The sequence below is a fragment of the Amblyomma americanum genome, chromosome 4 (genome assembly GCF_052857255.1).
Source record: "Amblyomma americanum isolate KBUSLIRL-KWMA chromosome 4, ASM5285725v1, whole genome shotgun sequence".
Lineage (NCBI taxonomy): Eukaryota > Metazoa > Arthropoda > Arachnida > Ixodida > Ixodidae > Amblyomma > Amblyomma americanum.
In genome coordinates this window covers 181,794,641-181,814,877 of record NC_135500.1, presented here as the reverse complement: position 1 = coordinate 181,814,877, position 20,237 = coordinate 181,794,641, and the positions used below count along the sequence as shown (strand labels likewise).

The 20,237-nt window shown below is 47.9% G+C and overlaps 1 protein-coding gene across 1 annotated transcript in view; it reads right to left on the bottom strand.

Moving 5' to 3' along the window:
• Positions 1-1,905, bottom strand: part of LOC144128793 (carbonic anhydrase-related protein 10-like) — a 91,912-nt gene extending 90,007 nt beyond the window's left edge. The window contains exon 1 of the mRNA XM_077662503.1: positions 1,377-1,905. Coding sequence (XP_077518629.1) covers positions 1,377-1,467 — 91 coding nt within the window. The 5' untranslated portion in view covers positions 1,468-1,905. The remainder of the gene's footprint in view (positions 1-1,376) is intronic.
• Between the last annotated feature and the right edge of the window lie 18,332 nt (positions 1,906-20,237).

Below are 20,237 nucleotides of genomic sequence, written 5' to 3'. Positions count from 1 at the left end.
GTGAGTGTCAAGCGTAGTATTATTTCTTCTTATAAAATGCCACTTCAGTTATGCGCTTACCCCTATCACTTGTCAGACGTTTCGTCTCAAGAGTGTGAGAACGGTAGACAGCGATAGTTTCTATCAGGAATATAGCATCTCCCAAATGTTGAGCAAATAAATGTTTAGATAATACATTTGTTTGGGTTGACAAAACGTCAGTGTCATGACGAATACCGTCGAAATATTGAAAATAAGTGGAATCTGCCCTTCTTTTCTTGCGCGTCTCATTTTATTCGTTGACATTTCTTTATCTCTTTCCTCGTGCTCGAATTTCTTCCAGCCCCGCAAACAGAACAGGCTTCCCATTTTCTTGTTAATACTTTCTCTTATTTTTTATCAATGTTCATGTTGGCTGACTCTTAAAGTTTTGTTTTTTGTCACCCTATATTTTTTATGTACCTCAAGGTAATCGCCCGATGTTGGCAACGAACATGTTATTTACTCACTGAGGTTTCCTTTCTGGCTGACTTCCTCACCAAGGCGTTAATTGAAGACTGGCTGCAAATCTTGCACGAACACTTTCAGCCTCTTTTTTCTCAGCCTATCGTCTTCCCCATGACCCTTCAATGATGGCCTGAATTTCTTTCACGAAAATGTTAACAAAAAGCAGAAGGTATTGGCAGTTAGCCCTCCAACGATACCACAGCAAACGTTCCGTAGTCCTACATGAAATAACGGTCCAAGGTATCAGCATGCACAGCCTCCTCGTCCCATGTCGCGAGTGCTTCCCTTCATGACGTCACTGCTTTCCGCGTAGCCTCTTCTGGTACACAGCTGCAATCTGTTGCGCACCGCGCCATAGCGTTACACCCGAGAACCAGTCGCATCGTTTGTTAACTTGTAGACGCAGCCGGGACGTATACAAATAGGAAGAGAAAACACGACGGTGTGAAGCTCCTGTACTCGACGGATTATTTCCTTTTGCTAATCTGCGTTCAAGTGGCGTCAACAGGTTCTCGAAAGCAACAACACCAACTGCCCCAGCGAAGCATTCGACTGACGCGCCGCGGTGGATGTGACCTACTGAAGTCTAGAGCGAGATAGCGGGTGCGATTCCTGGCTGCTGCGATTTGATTTTGATGTCGACGACAGGCGAGAAAGTCTGAGTGCTGAGAGTTCGACGTGCGCTGACGTGGCCAAAGTGGTTGAAATTAATTCTAAGCCCTCCACTAATGCCAACCTCATAACCCGAATAAGCGCGTAACAATAAATTAGTTTTCTTTAACACATTTTTTATGACACCGGTTATTTGAGTTGTGTTAACTCCAGCAGTTTTCGCGGTCTGCAAGCTTCGCGTAAAAACTTTTAAAATGCGCCGCAGGCTGTACGCTCACCAGGCATCGAAGCGATGCAGCAGCCGAGCAGCACCAGCGCGGCGGAGGACAGCGCCGGCATGGCCGAGGCGGTTCGCGTCGTCGGCTCCATCGACGACGGCCCTCATGGCAGGCCGACCGGACGCATGTGCCGGCCCCATCGCGGACGGGGCCGGAGTCGTCAGCCGCACCACGTGACCCACAGCGGCTCCGCCCCCCGAGCCGGTGCCGAGGCGCCTCTCGCGGGACGCGCACACCACGTGCTCGCCGCCGCTCGGGGGACACGTGCTCCCCCAAGCCACGTGCTCCAAGCGATCGCGGGTTCTACTTGCGTAACGTGTCCCGAATTTAAAATCGCGCCCCCGGGGAAGGTGTCACTTTGCTACTAGTCCTTTATGTGCGTGCGTGCGCGCGCGCAACAGTTAGCGCTTAGCTCAAGCGTTTTCCTCGGTTCCAGTTTTTTGTTTCTTTGTCGTCGTTCCTTTTCACGTTAGTGATTTTTTTTTTCAATAGTTGAATTACTCCCTGGCGTGACGACACGGAACGACCTCCATTTCCCATCTCTTCACTGCTTAACTTGTTTTTATGATTTTTCTTTATGACCGTGCACACGATCCCTCGCAGTATCCTATTTCTTGCTTAGCGTCTGACTTCTGTTGTTTCTGTTATGTTTGCGAGTTACATTTTATTATTCTGCTTGCGGGGCGAAGAAACAATGCGGGGAGGGGCAGCAACTGTCGAAATAAAAACTGCGCCTGAAGAGCGAGATTATGACCGTGGAAAAGTGCCCGAGATGTTTTTGCTTCAATGAGGAGCGAAAGAGAGAGCATTAGTCAGGAAGTGTGACAGCCCCTCCACTTCCTCTGCACTGCCAGAGCGACACGCATATTCAGTGTCGCTCAAAATTCGCTCTCTGTGTACGGTACAGCTCTGAGCGCGGCCGAAACACTGGTGACGCGATGAAGACATCTGCGTCTCATGGCAGAACCATGTGGGAGGCCCCATGGGACGTCTCCCAATTTTCTCTGCTGACATTCTTTACACACACATCGAAAGCTTATCTCACAACAGCCTCCAGACTTAGCGCACAAAAAAAAATTCGGCCCTGGAAAATGACATTGTCTCCACTTATAGTATGCTGGAGTCGTTTATAGCATGAACGCGTGAAAGGCACTGGAGAGTTGTCTAATATCAAATGTTTGTCATCTTATTTAAATAACAGTTTTAATGCAGACAGTGCCTATAGTCAATAGCAGTATACAAGTGGAAATAAAGGCATTGTATTAACCCAAACAAATATAATCGTCAACTCCATGCATACGCTGTATACATTTTGCCATGCGCCTGGTTATTTTTATTGTTACTATTATTGCTATTGTCTTTGTTTCTATATTTAGGCTGTTTTTCTTGTTCAATTGCTTAAGCTGAAGACGCGCTTGCGATTTTTTAGCGATAGCTACACTACGCCACCTCTTCGATCCTTCAGCGTGGCACCACTTGAGTTCCGTGGCATTACTTGAGCTTCGTGGCGGCGCCTTTGGTCACGTGGTTGGTCATATGGGTTGGTCACGTGGTGCTAAGCAGCCGCTGCTGCCGGCGGCGCGCCGAGCAACACCTGCAACAAACAGCTTTGCGCAGGCGCCGTGTCAAGCGCTACGAAGATGAAGAAGGAACGCCCAGCGAAACGAGGCGGCGAAAGACTGACTTTGCAATTCGACTGATCTAGTTCCACCCGGCCAGATGTAGCTGTCACGTCACTCCAGGTTTAACCAGCGCTAAACCATAGTCACTTTTTTTAAAGCATGAACTACATTTCACTCCTATTTTCGGCAAATTAACGCGAACATTGTCCGAACATGAAGCCAACATGAGAGAGAACATGACGCTGAACACAATGATGAACTTATCCAAAATATTCCGAAGCTTATCGTCCGAATGACGCACAGAAGTGAAAAATATTGAGCCCTGAGTAGGATTTGAACCGGCGGTGGTGCAGACCAGCTTCTGGACATTAGTCACGAGCGGTTATTCGCTACATGTTGCACCTGTAAAGCGTGCATGCTCCCAAGGCTACCCTTTTTGAGGTGAAGACAACTTTAAAAACCAGAATCACTGAAATTATGATTGCGTTAGCTATTGCGTGCGCGTGTGCGAGTGCGTGTGTGTGATTAATCTTTTCTTTTCAACTCAACATTTGTTTTGAGGAATGTCATTCAAGACATTCCTTACCTTAGTATGTACGTTAAGCGTGAACCAGCCAAGCAATGCATTCGACGTGTGAAACCGTCATAAGTCGAATAGTAGCATTACGAGTCGTTCCGACAGCATTGCGAAGGGCTTCGCGTGCTATGAAAATTTACAGCCTCCGCTCGCTAGGTTGTGCGCTGTGGTGTAGCTGTCAGTACGGAAAGCTTGGGCACGTGTCCCATGTTATAGATGCTTTAAACGTGATAGTGCTCCATCCCCAGCTTCATTTCAAGCTTCAGCGATACCGCTCCAAGCGTCACCTATGCGGCGGTCAATGCGACTTCGATGCAAACCACCGATAGGTACTTCACTTTCAACGAGTAGTACATAAATTTTAGGTAATAATTGGAGTGTTTATGCAGAATACGATGACGAGAATTCTAAAGTCACGGTCACGTTAAATGAATAAACTGATACGGTAGGCACCGAGAGCAAATTGTCAACACCGACTATTTAGCATGCAGTAAACACGCGGTTCATTAAGAAAAACGTTTCCAATTCATTCATAGCAGTATTTAGGCCTGTGGCTAATTTCTATTTTGTGTGGAATGCCGAACTATATTTCATAAAACTCTCACCGCTTTTAGCTCAGCCATTGGGCCAATTTGAGAAAACAAAGATGCGTGCGCAGTGAAATTTAAACGCCTTTGCTAATCGCACATTTGTGACTTTCGTTTTTAATTATATTCCGCACGCCGAACAAAGCTTGCGCAACGTATGTGTCTGCGAAGGTTCCTATGCTAAAAGAAGTTGGTAGTTCGTATTGGAGCGAGTTTCGAGCATTTGTTTCCAATGAGCATGCTCGCAGTAACCTTATTTGACACTGTTCAGAACGCCCGTCGTCCTGGGCGAGAAAAAAATAAGTATTTAAATCTGCAGAAACCGCAAGGAATCTGTATCGATTTTTTTATTTCATCCCGGGGGCGGGTTTCAAAGTCCAACCTGAAACAAACCTTCTATTCTGCAGTGACCGCGGACCGTGTGCGACGAGCTTTCGAAAAAGAGAGGGTCACACGGCGGCGTGTTTAACCGGCCAGAAATTGCCTGCCTGTGCCGGCTCAGCCACTGCGTCAATATTTTTCTAATTCGGCGGCGACGAGAAACAATAGCTTGGCAGAGATCGGCTCGAGTGTCCGTCCAAGAGACGCGGTCGAGTACTCTCGACGAAGGGTTAAGGTTCTCGGAACGACCGAAGGTATTACTGTGTTCTGCCGTGTTGTCGCCCTCCCCAGCAAGACATACAAAACGCGTATTCTAAAGTTTATGTAGGAGGTACGTCGGGCGCCTCTTTCATTTTCCTGTGAGTGCTTGTCATAGGAATACCTTCCAGTCGCTCACATTTTTACTTGTGTGTGCATGCGAGCGCGAAGCCTGTGTCGGTGCTTGCTTTACGCAACAACGAGGGAGAATTTATTAACGAAGAAGGCAGGCACTCCGGCAAGTCCTCCCTGCTTAACCGGCTCGCTGCTGTGGGTGCGGGGAGCACATAAGAGGGGTTATTTAAAGGGAACTTCTTTCCTTTCTAATTTGCTACTGTCGCCTGAGCATGCGAACTCCCTTTTGTTCATTGTACGTAGCTGTTTATTTTCCATCAGTGCGTCGCAGCCATTATTTCGCTCGTCACACTTTGGGGAGCATAACGTATGCACTTCTCTTCTTTCTTGTTGTATGCGTGACTGTGCAGGGAACTAGAGATGTTCAACAGGCGCATAGCGAATACAGCCGACAACGTGATGTCAGGGAGCAAATGTTTTCCCGAGCAAGCTGAAACAACTTGATTTATTGCATTGCGAAGCGTGGCCATTATTTCACTTCTGCTCGGTCGAAAACCTGACGTATTGATCTCTGCGGAACTTAGTTTTTATTTATTTCTCTTGTAAACGCTCCAAGCACGGCCCTGACTTTCTATCTCCGAGGTGGATGAAGTATTGACCTGTCTTCTAAAATAATTTCCTGTCTAATTAATGACCTGTATACAGGTGCCCTAGGAGGTCAGTGCCTGCGTCGTTGAAGGAATGGGCGCTGGATTTTCTGCTAACTTCGTGAAAGGCCGCACCACGCTTAAACTTGGTACTCTCCCGATGCCTTCTTTGGGCTCAGTTTTATGTATTAAGCATTGGGTTGAACACGCCTTCAAGTGGTGTAAGAACGAAAGCTCAGCCCGCAGAATCGTTATTTTCAGCTCAGATACTCAGCGACTCCAAAAAGGATTCCTTGATTTTTTTTGCGTTTAGATTGTAATGCAATGAAACAAGGAGGTAACATGTGAGGTTTTCCGCCCCGACGCCCATGGTCTATCGCCTCGATCGAGATGTAGCTGTGCGGCCAGGATTTTATCCTGTGACTTTGGTATCAGCAGCTCCACGCGAAAGCCCCCGAGGCATCACGGCAGGTAATAAAAAGAAGCTGCGCTTCGGTTTTTCTTAGACGGAGGACAAACTTATTAAGTTGTTAAGTTATGCTCTCGTACCGCGTTTAATGGTGCGCTCTCTCTCTCTCTCTCTGCTACAAATGTCCTAACCAATGGCACTCTTTTGAGTGCTCACCAGAACTAGTCATTTAGCGTGGTGGGTCTCTCACTCTTGCATTATTATGTCTCTATGTGTTGAAAACCAACTCTCAGCGGTGAAATAAGGGCAGGAATTAAAAAACAATGCCAGGCCGATCAATTAATATTGACGAAACAGAGGCTTTTGCAGCGCAGTAAAAATACTGGGACGAAGAAAGAGTTTGTTCTCGCGTCTCTTTTCTGTCCCCGACCATTTATGATACAAAGGAAAATTCTTCAAGGACATTCAGATATGCACTTCTCGCCCATCTTCACACTTTCATTATAAAATAATGTCAGACCTAGATGCGAGGAAAAGGCCTTGGCTTGAAGTGCAGTGCGTTCAGATCAGTCAAGAAATAATTCTGAATGAGTTCAATTCAATTCAGTTTGATCAACACCTCATCATAGTGCTAGGAGCGCGGAAAAAAAGCCAACAAAAATCGTCGGCTTGACGGAAACCACGACCCCATTATAGACAATGGCGGCGGCAGCGGTGCCGCATTTTGTAGCACTGAACAGAAACTCACCACTTCGAGAGAAAAAAAACAGTTAGAGACCTACAGAATGAACAACGAATTTTATCATGTAGCTATACAAAGCCTGTAGACAATCACCTTTAAACAGTCGTTTTCTAATGAAAAAAAAATGTACTGTGAAGTGACATGCAGAAGCACAAACTGCAAGAAAAACTGTGGCCACAAAAAATACAAGAGTTGAGAAAAAACACAAGCAAATGCATGAAAGAAATTTGACATCAAAAAGTGAAATTTATGCGAGGCATTGCAGTTTCCATTTTTTAGCTGTAAGGAAATGGGGATGGATGTTTAAGGAAAGCGTTTTGTTCAGAATATACAGCAGCTTATGTTCGATCCTTTGCTGTCCATAATTCGTACGGCTGGGCGGAATGTACCAACGCGGCATGTGGCGAAGTGGTCTTGTTTTTGCAGTTCAATATATCCAAGTGACAAAGTGAAACAATAAAGATTGTTTTTTTTTTTTTTTGTCGGACAATCTGTTGGTTTTTCATACTGTTTTTGCGCCTTTTTTCCTGGTACAGCATCCTCCTTAGCTGTTTCCAAGGGCAAACTAGCATTTTCTGCCGCTTCAGCACTCATTATTTCTCCCCACTGATCATCTTTCAGCTTTCCTGTAGATCTAGGTCGTGCGACATCGAACAAATCACACTGCTTGCATAATGATGCACGGATTAATGAGGTCGTTTCGTGTCGTATCGATGCATTTCTTGTTCGCTGCTCTATTTGCGTTTAATAGAGGTCATACACTTGCCTAGAAGAAAAAATGGTGACGCGGCGCTTGATCCGTCGCGGGAATGCCGGGTAGTGGTGGCTTCGTATTTGGCTTGGCTTCGTATTTGGTTCGTCCAAGAAACATGGATTCAATCGTAGCAATGACTTCGAAGCTAATCTCAAAGAAATGGCTTGCTAATTTTTATACATGCCAAATACCAAACATTCACTTCCGTTAATTTTGTTAAATAAGTGTAAAACACTCTGTAAAATGAAATTTATCTGCTCAGAGTGGAGACCATCGCGGATAGAGTGGCTAGATGCAGCCACCGTATCTCGGGGTCGCTGTGATTCCGCGGCATATTTACGCTTTCGTCCCAGCGCTAGGCAAGGCAAATAAGAAATATCCTTTTTCCCGGCATTCTCACCGTGGATGAAGTTCACTTTGAGAAACTCGAATAGGTGGCGACTCTATTTTTCTCTCTACATAATTTTGAAAACTGCGATTTATGGCGCTCTCTAGCAAAGGCATCGAATTCCCGTGTTCATTCCTGAGCAAATTACGTTTAGAACAACTTCTACACGTGATACCATAATAAAGCTGCAAATCCTGAACAACTTCTACCTTTTGAAGCGCGCATTATGAAAAGCATTGTGAAGTTATAAATTCATTGTTGTAGTGACTACCTGAGATTTTTGTTGTATTTTTGAGAGCGTACAACTCCTGCAGGCATTGTGAAGTTGACTAAGCTGGCTGCAACATGTGGCCAACCAAAAAAAAAAACAAACAGGAGGTATATACCGCAACTTTCTGTCACCAACATTGCAGGCGCCACCTTTGTCTTTTCTTAGCCCCGCCTTCATTTACTCTATATGCAGGTACGCAATGGACGTCGTACACACACTTCAACAACTTCTTGTGAACATGTAACTATTATGTGCATCATGTGACTATTACTTCGGCTAGTAAGTTTCACCCGGGAATGCATGGCACATTGTAGGTAGTTTAAACGTAGTTACATTAGAATGTTGCTAATCTTTCCTAGGCATAACGATGACGGAAAAGAGCATGACAGAGACCAGAGGTGCTTGGATTCAGCATGAGGCCCGTCAAGCTGTCGAAAGCATTTAATGGCTCATACTTGCGGTCATGATCTTGCCCGGTCTCAGGTCATGTCATGCCGATGACGTCATCAGCGGTGTATTATGTCGTAACCACAAATAGTCGTCACTCTTATTCATTAAGGCAAAAGCCTTTAATGGCTCTTCGTTTTCCGTCCATCCGTCCACCCGCGAAATCTGTCACACTGTAGCTGTCAATCAAATTACGTCAACTCGATAAGAAAAAAAATCCTTGTGCACGGTGTGATTCGAACCATCATCCTTCCGTTCCGCCTACTCTACTTCTTGCCAACGCATATGTAGTTCTCCTTGTTTAAGACGCTGGAGAGTGTTTGCAGAAAGGCGTCGAATCAGACGGATCCCTCTCAAACGCTCTCCAGTGTATCCAGCATTTAAGATTCACCAACAATTGTGTACTTAATCAGCATCTTAACCACACATCAGTGACACAGGAAACAACATCGCGCTAAAGGCTTTCGCCTCACCGCACTTTAGGGCAACAAAGTGCCCTCCTGAATTTCTTCCTTGCCATCTTCAGTTTTGTATTTAATAAAAAGAACTGGAATAAATTGAATGGAACTGAATATTTTTTCAACGATTTATAAAGGTATACTCGCTTGAAGATGGGAGACGTTGCAATACTGACAATTTGGGAATCAATCAGTGTCAGATGATATGTTTCACGTACAGAGTGAGTGACGGCGCCAGGCTTGTAAAACGTGTTGTAATCCTTATGGGGAGACTAATACGAGGCATTTACAACGAGTCGCGGCAGAAAATGTTCCCGTTACTCTACTAATAGCTCGCCAAGACTACACACACACACACAAACACGCAATGTCCACAGTGCCCGCGAATCTGCGGAGCAACGCCGAAGACCTGGCGGGTTTTACTGGGTTGTTGGGAGTTCCTTAAGAGGCTCGGAGCGCGGAGCCACCCGGGCTAATTCTGGCCATCTTGTCAGCCTCGAGCTCAGGGTCGTCCTTTCGCAGCCACTTCCCGATCGGCTCCCGGGACCGTAAATTTCGCGCCGCGGTCCTGTCCCAGCCGGACGTGGGCCGCAGCCATAAAACTCGTTTCCAAATCATGGGCTGCTGCTAGACAAAAAAAAAAGAAAAAAAGAGGCGCTTCGTCCAGGCCGCGAGAGCCCGCTTCAAAGGGGTTCACGGCCGACGGCCGTTAATCAGCCCAGCAGGCGTTTCGATAACGCTAGGTATTTCGGCGGGACAGGGTGTCTCCTCAGCTCTGAACATGCTCTGTTGGGCTGTGTGTAAACTACGCAGTGCATGCAACCGGAAGTGCGTGCAACCCTACCGGAGGTGCGTGCAACCGAAAATCTGACTACTCGACATCCAGTCATATCACACGTGCCTGTATACTATCAACAACAAATGAAACGCGAGCAAGACCTCTTAAACACGAACAGCGAAAAGACAAGATCTTAGCCGGGGGAATCTCAATACCAGTTCCCAGAAAGTACAAAAATATTGCCAAGCTTAACCAAAAAGTAACATCATAAACCAACCTACTGACAACAACATGGAAATCATCTCGGTCTAGTCTCTTAAAAATGATGCTACTGCACAGGCTGTCTTGGCATTTGCAACACTTTGCTCGAAGCCATGCAAGAAGCGGCAAGAATGAATGAAAAACGTTTATTGAGTCGAGCGAAGCCTTCTGTGGCGATTGGACGAAGCGCCTTCTCCAGGGTCCCCACGGAGACTGCAGCCGCTCTTTCCCGGTCAATCGGGCGTCGCTGATCTTCCAGGTTTAAGCTGGACAAAGCCTCCTCCAATGTTTTTTGTGATGGGTTTTGTAGATTCGTGACTGCCATGTTGCGGTGGCTGTCCCACGAGATGTGATGTAGTGTGGGCGCCTCCTCACAGAGGATACAGGCAGCCTTATAGGCTGATGGGTTAATTTTGCTTAGAATGGGAAAACAAGGGTAAATGCTTGTCTAAAGCCTTCTCCAACCGGTAGCCTGTTTTTCTGAAAACTTCAGCGCCAGTGGCACCTGAGGCGACGGCTCGGTCGTCGGGGTTTGTGCTCCGATGAGAACGGTGATGAACGGAACAGCACGCTCGATGAATCCATTCCGGCCGTGTTAACCTCGTGCTGCCTGTACACTTTTAAACTCTTTATTTTTATTTATTTCAAATCTTTTTTTCCCCACAGCGCACTCGAAGCCGTGGAAACGAAGGACGATTGGCAGCCTCTCACCCAAACCACTCTCTCTGTCCTTCACGGTTGATCGCTTGGCCTCCCACGACTTGTGGCTTACTTTCAGGTGCCCAGTCTCGAGTTAAGCGCTTTCAGTGCTGGCGAACAAGGCTTCCGGTTCTTTTACATTGACTTCACTTGCGGAACCCAGTTTTCCACGTGCGCGAGCCAGCGGCAGTGCACGGTGCCGCGAAATCTGGCGAACGGCTCGTTGCTTTTCCGCGGGTACCCGTTCCCGCAGGTCAACAGCGCTCAAAGTTCGTCCATGTACAGCGATGCAGGAGCGCGTCCTTTCACCGCCCGCATTTTCGGGACGCTCGAGCGGGCGCACCGCGGCGGACGCTCACGCCTGACTCGCTGCAGATTACACACGGCAACCCGCAGCGGCGGTACGTGATCAGTGCGCGTCGACTGCGCCGCGCTGCCGCCAGGGCGCGCTCTTGCTCTTCTCCCTCCATATATCACGTGGCCAAAGGAATGGGGTGGCCGGGACGGTTACTGGCCGCCGCGCTACACAGCGGGGCGTGTGTCGGCCAGAAAATAATCAGCTTAGTGCCGATGCTGCGCCAGTGCAGTGTCTGTGCCGGGCGGCCATTTTTCTTGAGCGCCGGATTAGAGGGCCAAGGGGCGCTCCTTGGGAGCGCCGGATTAAAACCGAGCAGAAGGCGCGCCGAATTCTAAAAGCGGGATTTTCTCTCTGGTGTGGCGCAGTGGCGCGGCGCCGGGGGCCTCTTCTGCGAGAGCCACACGCCGCCGCCGCCGCACATGTGCGGGTGAGCTTGGAAATGAAAAATCTGAGCGATTGCCGGGGCCCGCGCCGGGTCGACGGGTTGCCGAGGTCTCTTCTTCCTTTTATCCCCCTGTGTTTCTTTAGAGGAGGAAGAGTCCTTCTTTTCATTCCGGCCGCGCGCACGTCTCGCAGAAACCCCGGGCTCGGAACAGATGCTTTTGTTGCCGGACAATGCATCTCCCGAAGCTCCCCCTGTAACTGCATTTGCCAGTCGCACGCGGGCCTGGACAACCCATTGCGCGCCGCCAAACGTAAACCTCCGCGGATAATTTGATTTCCGAAACGGGTCGCCAAGGAAGAGAGGGAGAGGAGAGACCAGTGGACGCGGCAGTCGGGATTTGGGGACGGCCGAGGATCGTCCGAGGAGCAGCGGCTCCGCTGCGCCGATCGACTCCGAGCGCGCAGGTTAACTGGGCCCGGCCGAACTGCTCCGCACGGCTCCGCGGGAGATCTCAGGGCGAAGCGCCGGAGGCGGCCAAGAGTCGTTCGCGACAAAGTAATCCAGTTACGCGGACGGAGCTCGGCGGCCTTTGGAGCAAGGGCCATTCACGTCACTGTGCGCGCCAGTGGACATCCTGCACGTCTCCTTCGCAGCTGTAGACTGTTGAGAGCCTGTAGCACATCTGCGGAGAAGGTCGTCCACGCGCCACCTACACAAACTGGCTTCTGAGAATGCACTGCTGTCGCCGTATCCAGGTCGCTAGCCTGTTGCTATAGCAAGAATGCCAGCAACAAGCTACGCACGCACGCACGCACGCACACACGCACGCACACACGCGCACACACACACACACACACACACGCACGCACGCACGCATGCATGCACGCATGCATACATACATACACATACATACATGCATACACACATACACACATACATACATACATACACACATACACACATACATACATGCATGCATACATACATACATGCATGCATGCATGCATACATGCATGCATACATACATACATACATACATACATACATACATACATACATACATACATACATACATACATAAAGGAGGCCAACAGCCACCGAAACTGTTTCGGCGTCTGAAGCCCTTGTCCCTGCACAAGTCCACAACAGGTGGTGACCATCCACCTCTGCAGCCGGTGTGGGACACCTCGGGCAAGTCGTGGGTCTGCGTCTTCAGAGCCCCATGGGGTAAGGGCCGACCCAGCCCTGATCCTTCCGAAGGATGCCTCCTCCAATCGCGATAAGTTATGAGGAAGGGGGAACAACGTGCACGGGGTAATGAGGACACGTGCACTTTTCCTTAAAGAGGATGCCAAGATAGGGGGAGAGGAGCGGGCGTCAAAAGGGAGCCTTGAGGGGGGGGGGGGGGCGCATTAGTGTTTGGAACTTGGTGTGTTAGGTTATCTGCTTTTCTCTGCTCAGCGTGTTCTCAGCATCGTCTAGTGTCCAGCGTCTCTGGATGTGTATCTTTGTATTCTTGTTGAGTGCATGGATCTCCTGAGTGACACAATGTCTTTGTCGCTCCTTTCAGCTGCTTTATGGCGGCTAAGGAGTCTTTATAGATAGGGGCTTCTGTTATAGACTCGATTTTATTTATGGACTCCATAGCATCGCAGATTGCAATAAAGTTCTATCACAAGCGGATCCGGATCACCATCATCATCATCAGCCTGACTACACCCACTGCAGGGCAAAGGCCTCTCCCATGTCTCTCCAATTAACCCTGTCATTTGCCAGCTGCGTCCACCCTGTGCCTGGAAACTTCTTAATTTCATCCGCTCACCTAACTTTCTACCGCGCCCTGCTACGCTTGCCTTCTCTTGGAATCCACTCCGTTACCCTTAAAGACCAGCGGTTATGTTGCCTTCGCATTACATGCCCTGCCCAAGCCTATTTCTTCCTCTTGATTTCGACTAGGATGACATTAACACGCGCTTGCTCCCTCACCCACTGTGCCCTCTTCCCGTTTCTTAACGTTACAAGTATCAATTTTCTTTCCATAGCTCGCTGCGTTGTCCTTCACTTAAGCTGAACCCTCTTTGTTATCCTCCACGTTTCTGCCTCCTAGGTGATTACGGGTAAGATACAGCGGTTGTATATTTTTTTCTTGAGGTTTAACAATCAATATGAACCCAAATCCCTCTACGGGAATTTTGTAAATTTTTGCGTTTTATGGTCAAAAATGCACCCCATTGGTTTTCTATGGCGGTCTTAACTGATCGATGCGAGCTAAGGACAAATTAAAAAACAAAAGTCTTTGCTACGCATCCGAAGGTTACAGCATTCCCATCATTATGTTCATGGCAGTGCCTCGCAATATTTAGCAGTTACCTTACGATTAAAGTGGTGCCCAAGAAAGCTTGACTTGTAAATATTTGGTGTATCGTACATAGCTTTCGGGACACACTTCGACGATAAAAGGATATGGAATGATTAATACCTTGAAAGGAAAATCATTTCAGCGCAAAAAAAAGCAGCAGACACATTGACGCCATATTGCTTTCATAGCATTCTCCTAGCTGGCCCAAACCACAGAAAATTTTCTTATGTTACTTTGGGGAAGCCTTTGGTACGATTTACATATAGCCCACTCCTAAGTTTATTTTAACGGTCTATCATCATTCGCAGCTTATGCTGCCTCAGGACGCTTTATCTATTGAACCACTTGAATTGCGACAATCTTGGCTGGTTCCGTCGCAAAAGAGTCCGGGGAGCTTACACAAGCGTACCTTTAGGAACGAAAATTAAGTAACAGGTACTTAGCACTGGCTCAGGCTTGCATGCGTTGCCCAGGTATACTGTGCCCACTATGCTTTTCATCGCGCTATAAGTGCCAAGAGAAACACGAGGAGGATGAAGAGGGTCTTGAATGGAGGAAAAAAATTTAAGGGCGATCATACGTTGTGATGAGAAAATCTGCGTTAGCAGTACTGGTTGAACATTTCACTAAATTCATTTTCGCTTTTACATTGATCGCCTTCCCTTTGAGTCCTTGAATTTATTTCACCGTCGCTTTTTCGGTTCGCACCTGCGTGGACTTCTAGTGATTGGTGGGTGGGTTTACAGGGTGGCCATTGTGAAGAAAGGCTTTCGGACACACAGCGGCTTTTTCGCCGAAAGAGGGCTATACTGCTAACGCAGTAAGATGCGGTAACGGCCTCACCCTAGCAAGTTCAGCTGTGCGGCGAGAAAGGGGAGTGAAAGAGAACGTGGATACAAGCAGAGACGGCGCATAATTTCTGTACAAAGATGGTCTATAGACAGTCTATAGACACCTTATAGACTGTATTTCGTTTCTATAGATATTTATTTTTGTCTACTCGTAGTCTATAGACTGTCTATGGGATTTTTATTGCCTATAGACTGTTCTCTAGGGTTTGTCTATAGAGAGTTTGTAGACCTTATACACAAGTTTATGGACAGTCTGTATACTGTCTAATTTTTTTTTTGTAAAGGAACTCATCATGCATTTTGCTGAGTCCATTCCGCATGCGCCCAGGATCGCGCTGCTGCAACGTTCTCATCGCCGGCAAACCCTGGTCGTCCTTGCCGAGGACAGGGAAGTGAAATGCTGAGCGAAAAAATATCCTGCCACATTAGCAGTTTTTCAGAGTGCTTTGTAAGTACTGTTCATACGCAGCTAGGCATGGCTCATTACCATGATTCCTTAGTTAGCTAATACACTCGGGTTAAATATGCACAAGTAACATTCGGAAAGCTGCGAGACATTCAGTTATTTGTTAGCTTCATTACTAATGGCACCGTATTCTCCGAGCGTCTTAACCTTCTCCTTCCCCAAGGTATGAAGTAGTCAGGGAAGATTCGCTGGTATATTCACTGCATTGTTACTTTGGAATTCCATATCGTATGAATTGAAAACGGCTTGATTCCTTTAAAAATAATTTAACCAAGACATTTAGTAGTTCGCTTTCATGAACCATGTCTTCATCCTCTGGGTAATTTCCGAGCATGTTTTTCTTTCCGTTATGCCGTGTTATTAAGGGGTCCTGCGGGAGGCTCCGTAGATCTCGCTATGCCCTTCGCGAACGTGCCCTGTATCGAGCAGCCTCCTGAAAAGGTGGTCCGATATGTGTTTCTTTGCCGTCTAGGTGGTTGTCTCAGTGCCTTGTTAGTGTTATATGTTAACCCCTCTCAAGGTGGATGTCCAGCCATTGCTAAATGTTGCATGTATGTTACCTTAACTATACTTTGGGCTTTGCTAACGATTTCATTGTGGTTGAAGTGTTTTATGTACTTATGGAAGAACAACTAATCATTTCTGTTTAATCCTTGCTACGCTGGAATCTATATTAAATGGTCGCCCTGACGATTTTAAACCATGAGGACTCCATGAATACTAGCTCCCTGTGCTTGTTTCTTATTGTTCGCCTAATGCTTAAAAAACTTGAATATCGCATGCCCACTGTGTGCAAGAAAGGGGGGAGAAGAAATCAGATTCCTAATACCGCTCTCATATGTAGGGATAGAAATGTACCGCCAGGTGCATCTAGGGGTAAACGCTACTTTGCTTCCAAGTCATGTGTGCAGGCGTTTTGTGTGCCTTTGGGCAATACATAGTTTGAACACTGCTTAGCTGCACAGCGCCACGAACATAGTGAACAGTAAGCTCAATATTACGACCTCGTGATCACGCGCACACCAGTTCGTACTCTCGGAGAAAGGATAAGCACAAGTTAGCTCCTTTAAAATCCCCAGTTTCGCGGAAACTGCAAAACTTTCCGACCAAAGTTTAACGCATTACGCTTCACCACTTTCTTCGTCAAACCACTGAGCAAACGCCACCTGGCCCTTCGCTCGTGCCGACCTCCTGCTGACGCCTGTGAGGATTCAGAAAAACACCGTCAGGCCGTACTTTCTTCCCTCAAGCTCGCCAAATATCGGCTTCTGTCCCTGGCCGAAAGAAAACTGCAACATCCGGCCCTCGAAACAAGAGCCGAAACGAGACGCCAGAATCTCATTCGTTGTCCCAACATCCCGCGCCCATTTACAAGGCTGCTCGAAAAGAGGGACGTAATAACACGACGCGTGCACCGCACCGGAACGCCCTCCGCGACGGCACCGAAGGCGAGCGTAGTTACCTCACACTTCACTCGTTACACAGAGAGGGAGCTCGGCCTTTCACTGCGCGGTCTCTTTAGCGGCGGGCGCCGCGACGCCACAATGCGGGCCGTGGTGTCGTTCGTCGCCGCTCTTCACCGTCGTCTGCCTTCCGGGCTTCAATTATGGAGCAAATATTGACACGGGGCCTTTCTCCCGAGGTCTGTTTGCGCTTCGCCGCAGCTCTCCTGTGTGATCCGGGCAAGCGCGACGCACGGCTACCGGTGGGCCCCGAGGGCTGGTGCGCCGCGGTGCGCGCGCCCACGTGCGGTATTTCTACGGAGGGGGATGGTGTGCGGGTTCTATGGTACGCGCATTTCTATAATCGGCGTGATATTATTTTTGCTGCCGAGGACACCACCTCAACGTCTGCTCTGCCTGAAAAAAGATACCGTGTCTGCTTTTTCTCGGATCATTTTGTTTCTCTGTCTGGCCCGTCTGTCTGTTATGCCCCGAGTCTTTCTATATTCCACTCTGTGTGTTGGTGGCGCTCGCAGAAACCGAGCCACCCAGTACTCGCGAGCCGTGTATGCATATGTGTACACTATTGTGCGCGGGTCGTTCCAGCCGACGGACGAGCGGGCCAAAGCCGAAGCCAGAGCAAGAGGCAAAGCCGTGGGCCGAGGCGCCTGAAAACAGTTTCACCTCGATGGTCGGGGAAAAAATTCGAGGACGCTTAAGCTTCGCCTTTAAGAGTGAGACTCGACAGAGTGTCGCAGCGTTGCCGAGGAGTACACGGAACGCCATCGCCCGTTCGGCGCGACGCGTGTCCCGTTGGACAATTTAAGGAAAGGACGCCTGTCTCACATATCTCGCCGGACACCCGAACTTGGCCGTAAGGGAAGGAAAATGAAAGGAACAATTGCTTTTAAGGAAAGGAAATGACGCCGGTCTCACATTTCTCGCTGGACACCCAGATCGCGCCGTAAGGGAAGGAAAAACCGATCGATCGATCAATCAACCAACCAACCAATTAATCAATCATTCGTTCATTCATTCAATCATTCAATCAATCGATAAATTGATCACTAAATCAATTAATATAATTAATCAACCGATCGATCAATCAATCGATATATCAGTCGATCATTCAATCGAGCGATCAATCGATCATTCAATCGATCGACGATCAATCGATAGATCAATCAATCAACCAATCAATTATCAATCAATCCATCAATCAATGAATCAACGCTGTCGCGTTAAAATCTCTTCCCTTACGGCGCGGTTCAGGTGTCCACTGATACGCGCCATTTTTCGCTCACGGCCAAACACGCAGACGCCGACGCCGACGACACCGGCTTTTCTGCGACACGGGCTCCTTAACGCTGTCGCGTAAATGAAGGCAGTGTCTCTCGTCGCTTGCAGGTAGCCGCACAATGGCGACGAGTATTTCGTTGTTTTCTTTCAGGGGCACAGAGGTGCGCAGGGAGCACATGTGCTACAGCCACCTGCGTGAAAATGATCGACGACGACTGTCGGCGTCGATGCGGAAGCGACGGTCTCGTGTGTGCTGTTGGATCATTCCGCCTCAGCGAAGCGTGCGGAGCGCGGGCGCCTGTTTCACTGGCACCGCTCATCACAGAGGACGCCTCCCGCTCGCATCACCGCTAAAGAAACTTGGCAGCGCGAAACACAGATTGGACCGGCGAAGTAACACAAATACATATAGGCATGGTCCATTTGCTTTCCTCGTCAGTTCCATCTGTTTCAATCATGTTTTTTGCGCTCCCTAGTTTTTAACTCGTGATTGAACCAACTAGACCAAACAAGTTTTGCTCAAATTTTGGTCCATTTTCTCACGTCCGGCGAAGGTTCTGGCGTTTGTGTAGCCTTCAATCGTTCACTTTTTTCTTTGTTAGGTGACTTCTGGCAAGCTGTGAGGAGTGTCTAGAAGTTTTCAAATTATATTCGGTTTCTGCTTCACATAACAACCATCCTTAGGAACGAGACGGAATCGGATTCGAAATGTCGCGATCATCTCCAAGAGAACATAATCTTGGCGACCTTCTTAGCTACCGCCGCTTTCTGGCCCTTTGTTTGCCTAGCCTGACAGAGTTCTGTCGAAAACGTTTACCTTCAATTCTGAACTTCTTTGTTTTCACTGAGGTTCTGATTCACCTTATCTTCATTGTTTTATTGCATTTAGTCATGTGGCATAGCTGACTGCACCAAAAGTTTACCGAAATTGGTAACTTTTATGCAGCTCATTTTTCTTCTCTTCAGACAGCAGAGAACGAATTCTTTTCCGAATATGGGGTTTGGTCTTTCGGTGCTTCCCCGCCATGTTTGAGCGATGTGTGCAGCGTTTCTACCGCACGACATTCGTGGCTGCGCTCACTTGAACGATGGACGAGCCTTTGCCGTGTGTCTTGAACGCATTTTGAAGGTTGCGACACGTGTACTACTGTCACGTGTAGGCTAGGCCCTCGCACGTCCTACAGGCCATAGTGCCGAAAAAACCCTTTTCTCAGGCATTTTCATCTCCTTGAAATCCGAGCATCTGGACAGGAGAAAGCTTGTAGCCATTGGAATCCGGTGAACGCGAGGCAGCACTGGGAATAGAATTCAGCACATCCTGCATACGAGGAGAGTGCTTTGACCACTAGGCCACCGCTGCGGTTTAAGGAAGTTTAAGTTAGCCTTGTCGGCTTACTTCCGCAGTCTGCCAAACTCAAGATCTATGTGACGACATCTATAAGTGGGAATCAGGTGTTACGCGCCCTCAAGTTCGAGTGGAGCATAAAAAGGCGGCAAGTATTCTGAAATCTTACCTCTGCCTGCAGTGCCTGGAGAGTTCTACCGAAAAATGTTCCCCTTGTTGCCTTCACATGCAAGATATTGTCAAATTACGCCCTATATAGAGCAATCAAAATAATTCCCTATTAAAGAAGCGTTTTCTTGGAGTTATCATCTTCCGAAATCTGCCGTGGAGCCCTCATATCCCGTACACGGAATAAGAGACTGACCGCAAGCGTTCACATTATGTCTTTTCTCGGCGGATTAGTGGGGTATGTCAGCACGACCGATGATTCAGCTGTGCAAGGGGTTACTCTTGGGATTCCTCCACTAATCTCAATGTACATGGAAACATTACAAAAGCGCATATCCTAGCTCTAGAAAATGTTCAAGCGCAAGCTGACCGGACGGGCTTAGGACTGCCTAAATGTACTTCTCCTGCCGCAACCGTCATAACAAATCGTGAGCAGATATCTATCTCGTCGAATATGGCGGCTGACGCCTTGAGAGCACATAATCGATAACTCTCTTGGATTCCTGTCACCATCTTGCCAGCTTTCCTATTACCGGACCATGTACCGTATTTGCCAAAAGTTACCGAGCAACGGTGTTTTTTTTTTTCAAGCCTAGTATAGTGACGCACTTACGGCACCCTTTTAGTTCTAAATTTGTGTAAGGCAAGAAGAACCCCTGTCCTCACCTTTCAGTCATTTTAGTTTTAAGGGCGTCGTAAGTGCTCAATTATAAGACTGAGAAAAAACATTCCATTGGTTGGTTACTTTTGGAAAAGACGGTACATCGTACACAAAAATCACTGATGCACATCGCGCCGTTCTGTCATCAGAGTGTATACCCACCGAAAAGCCCT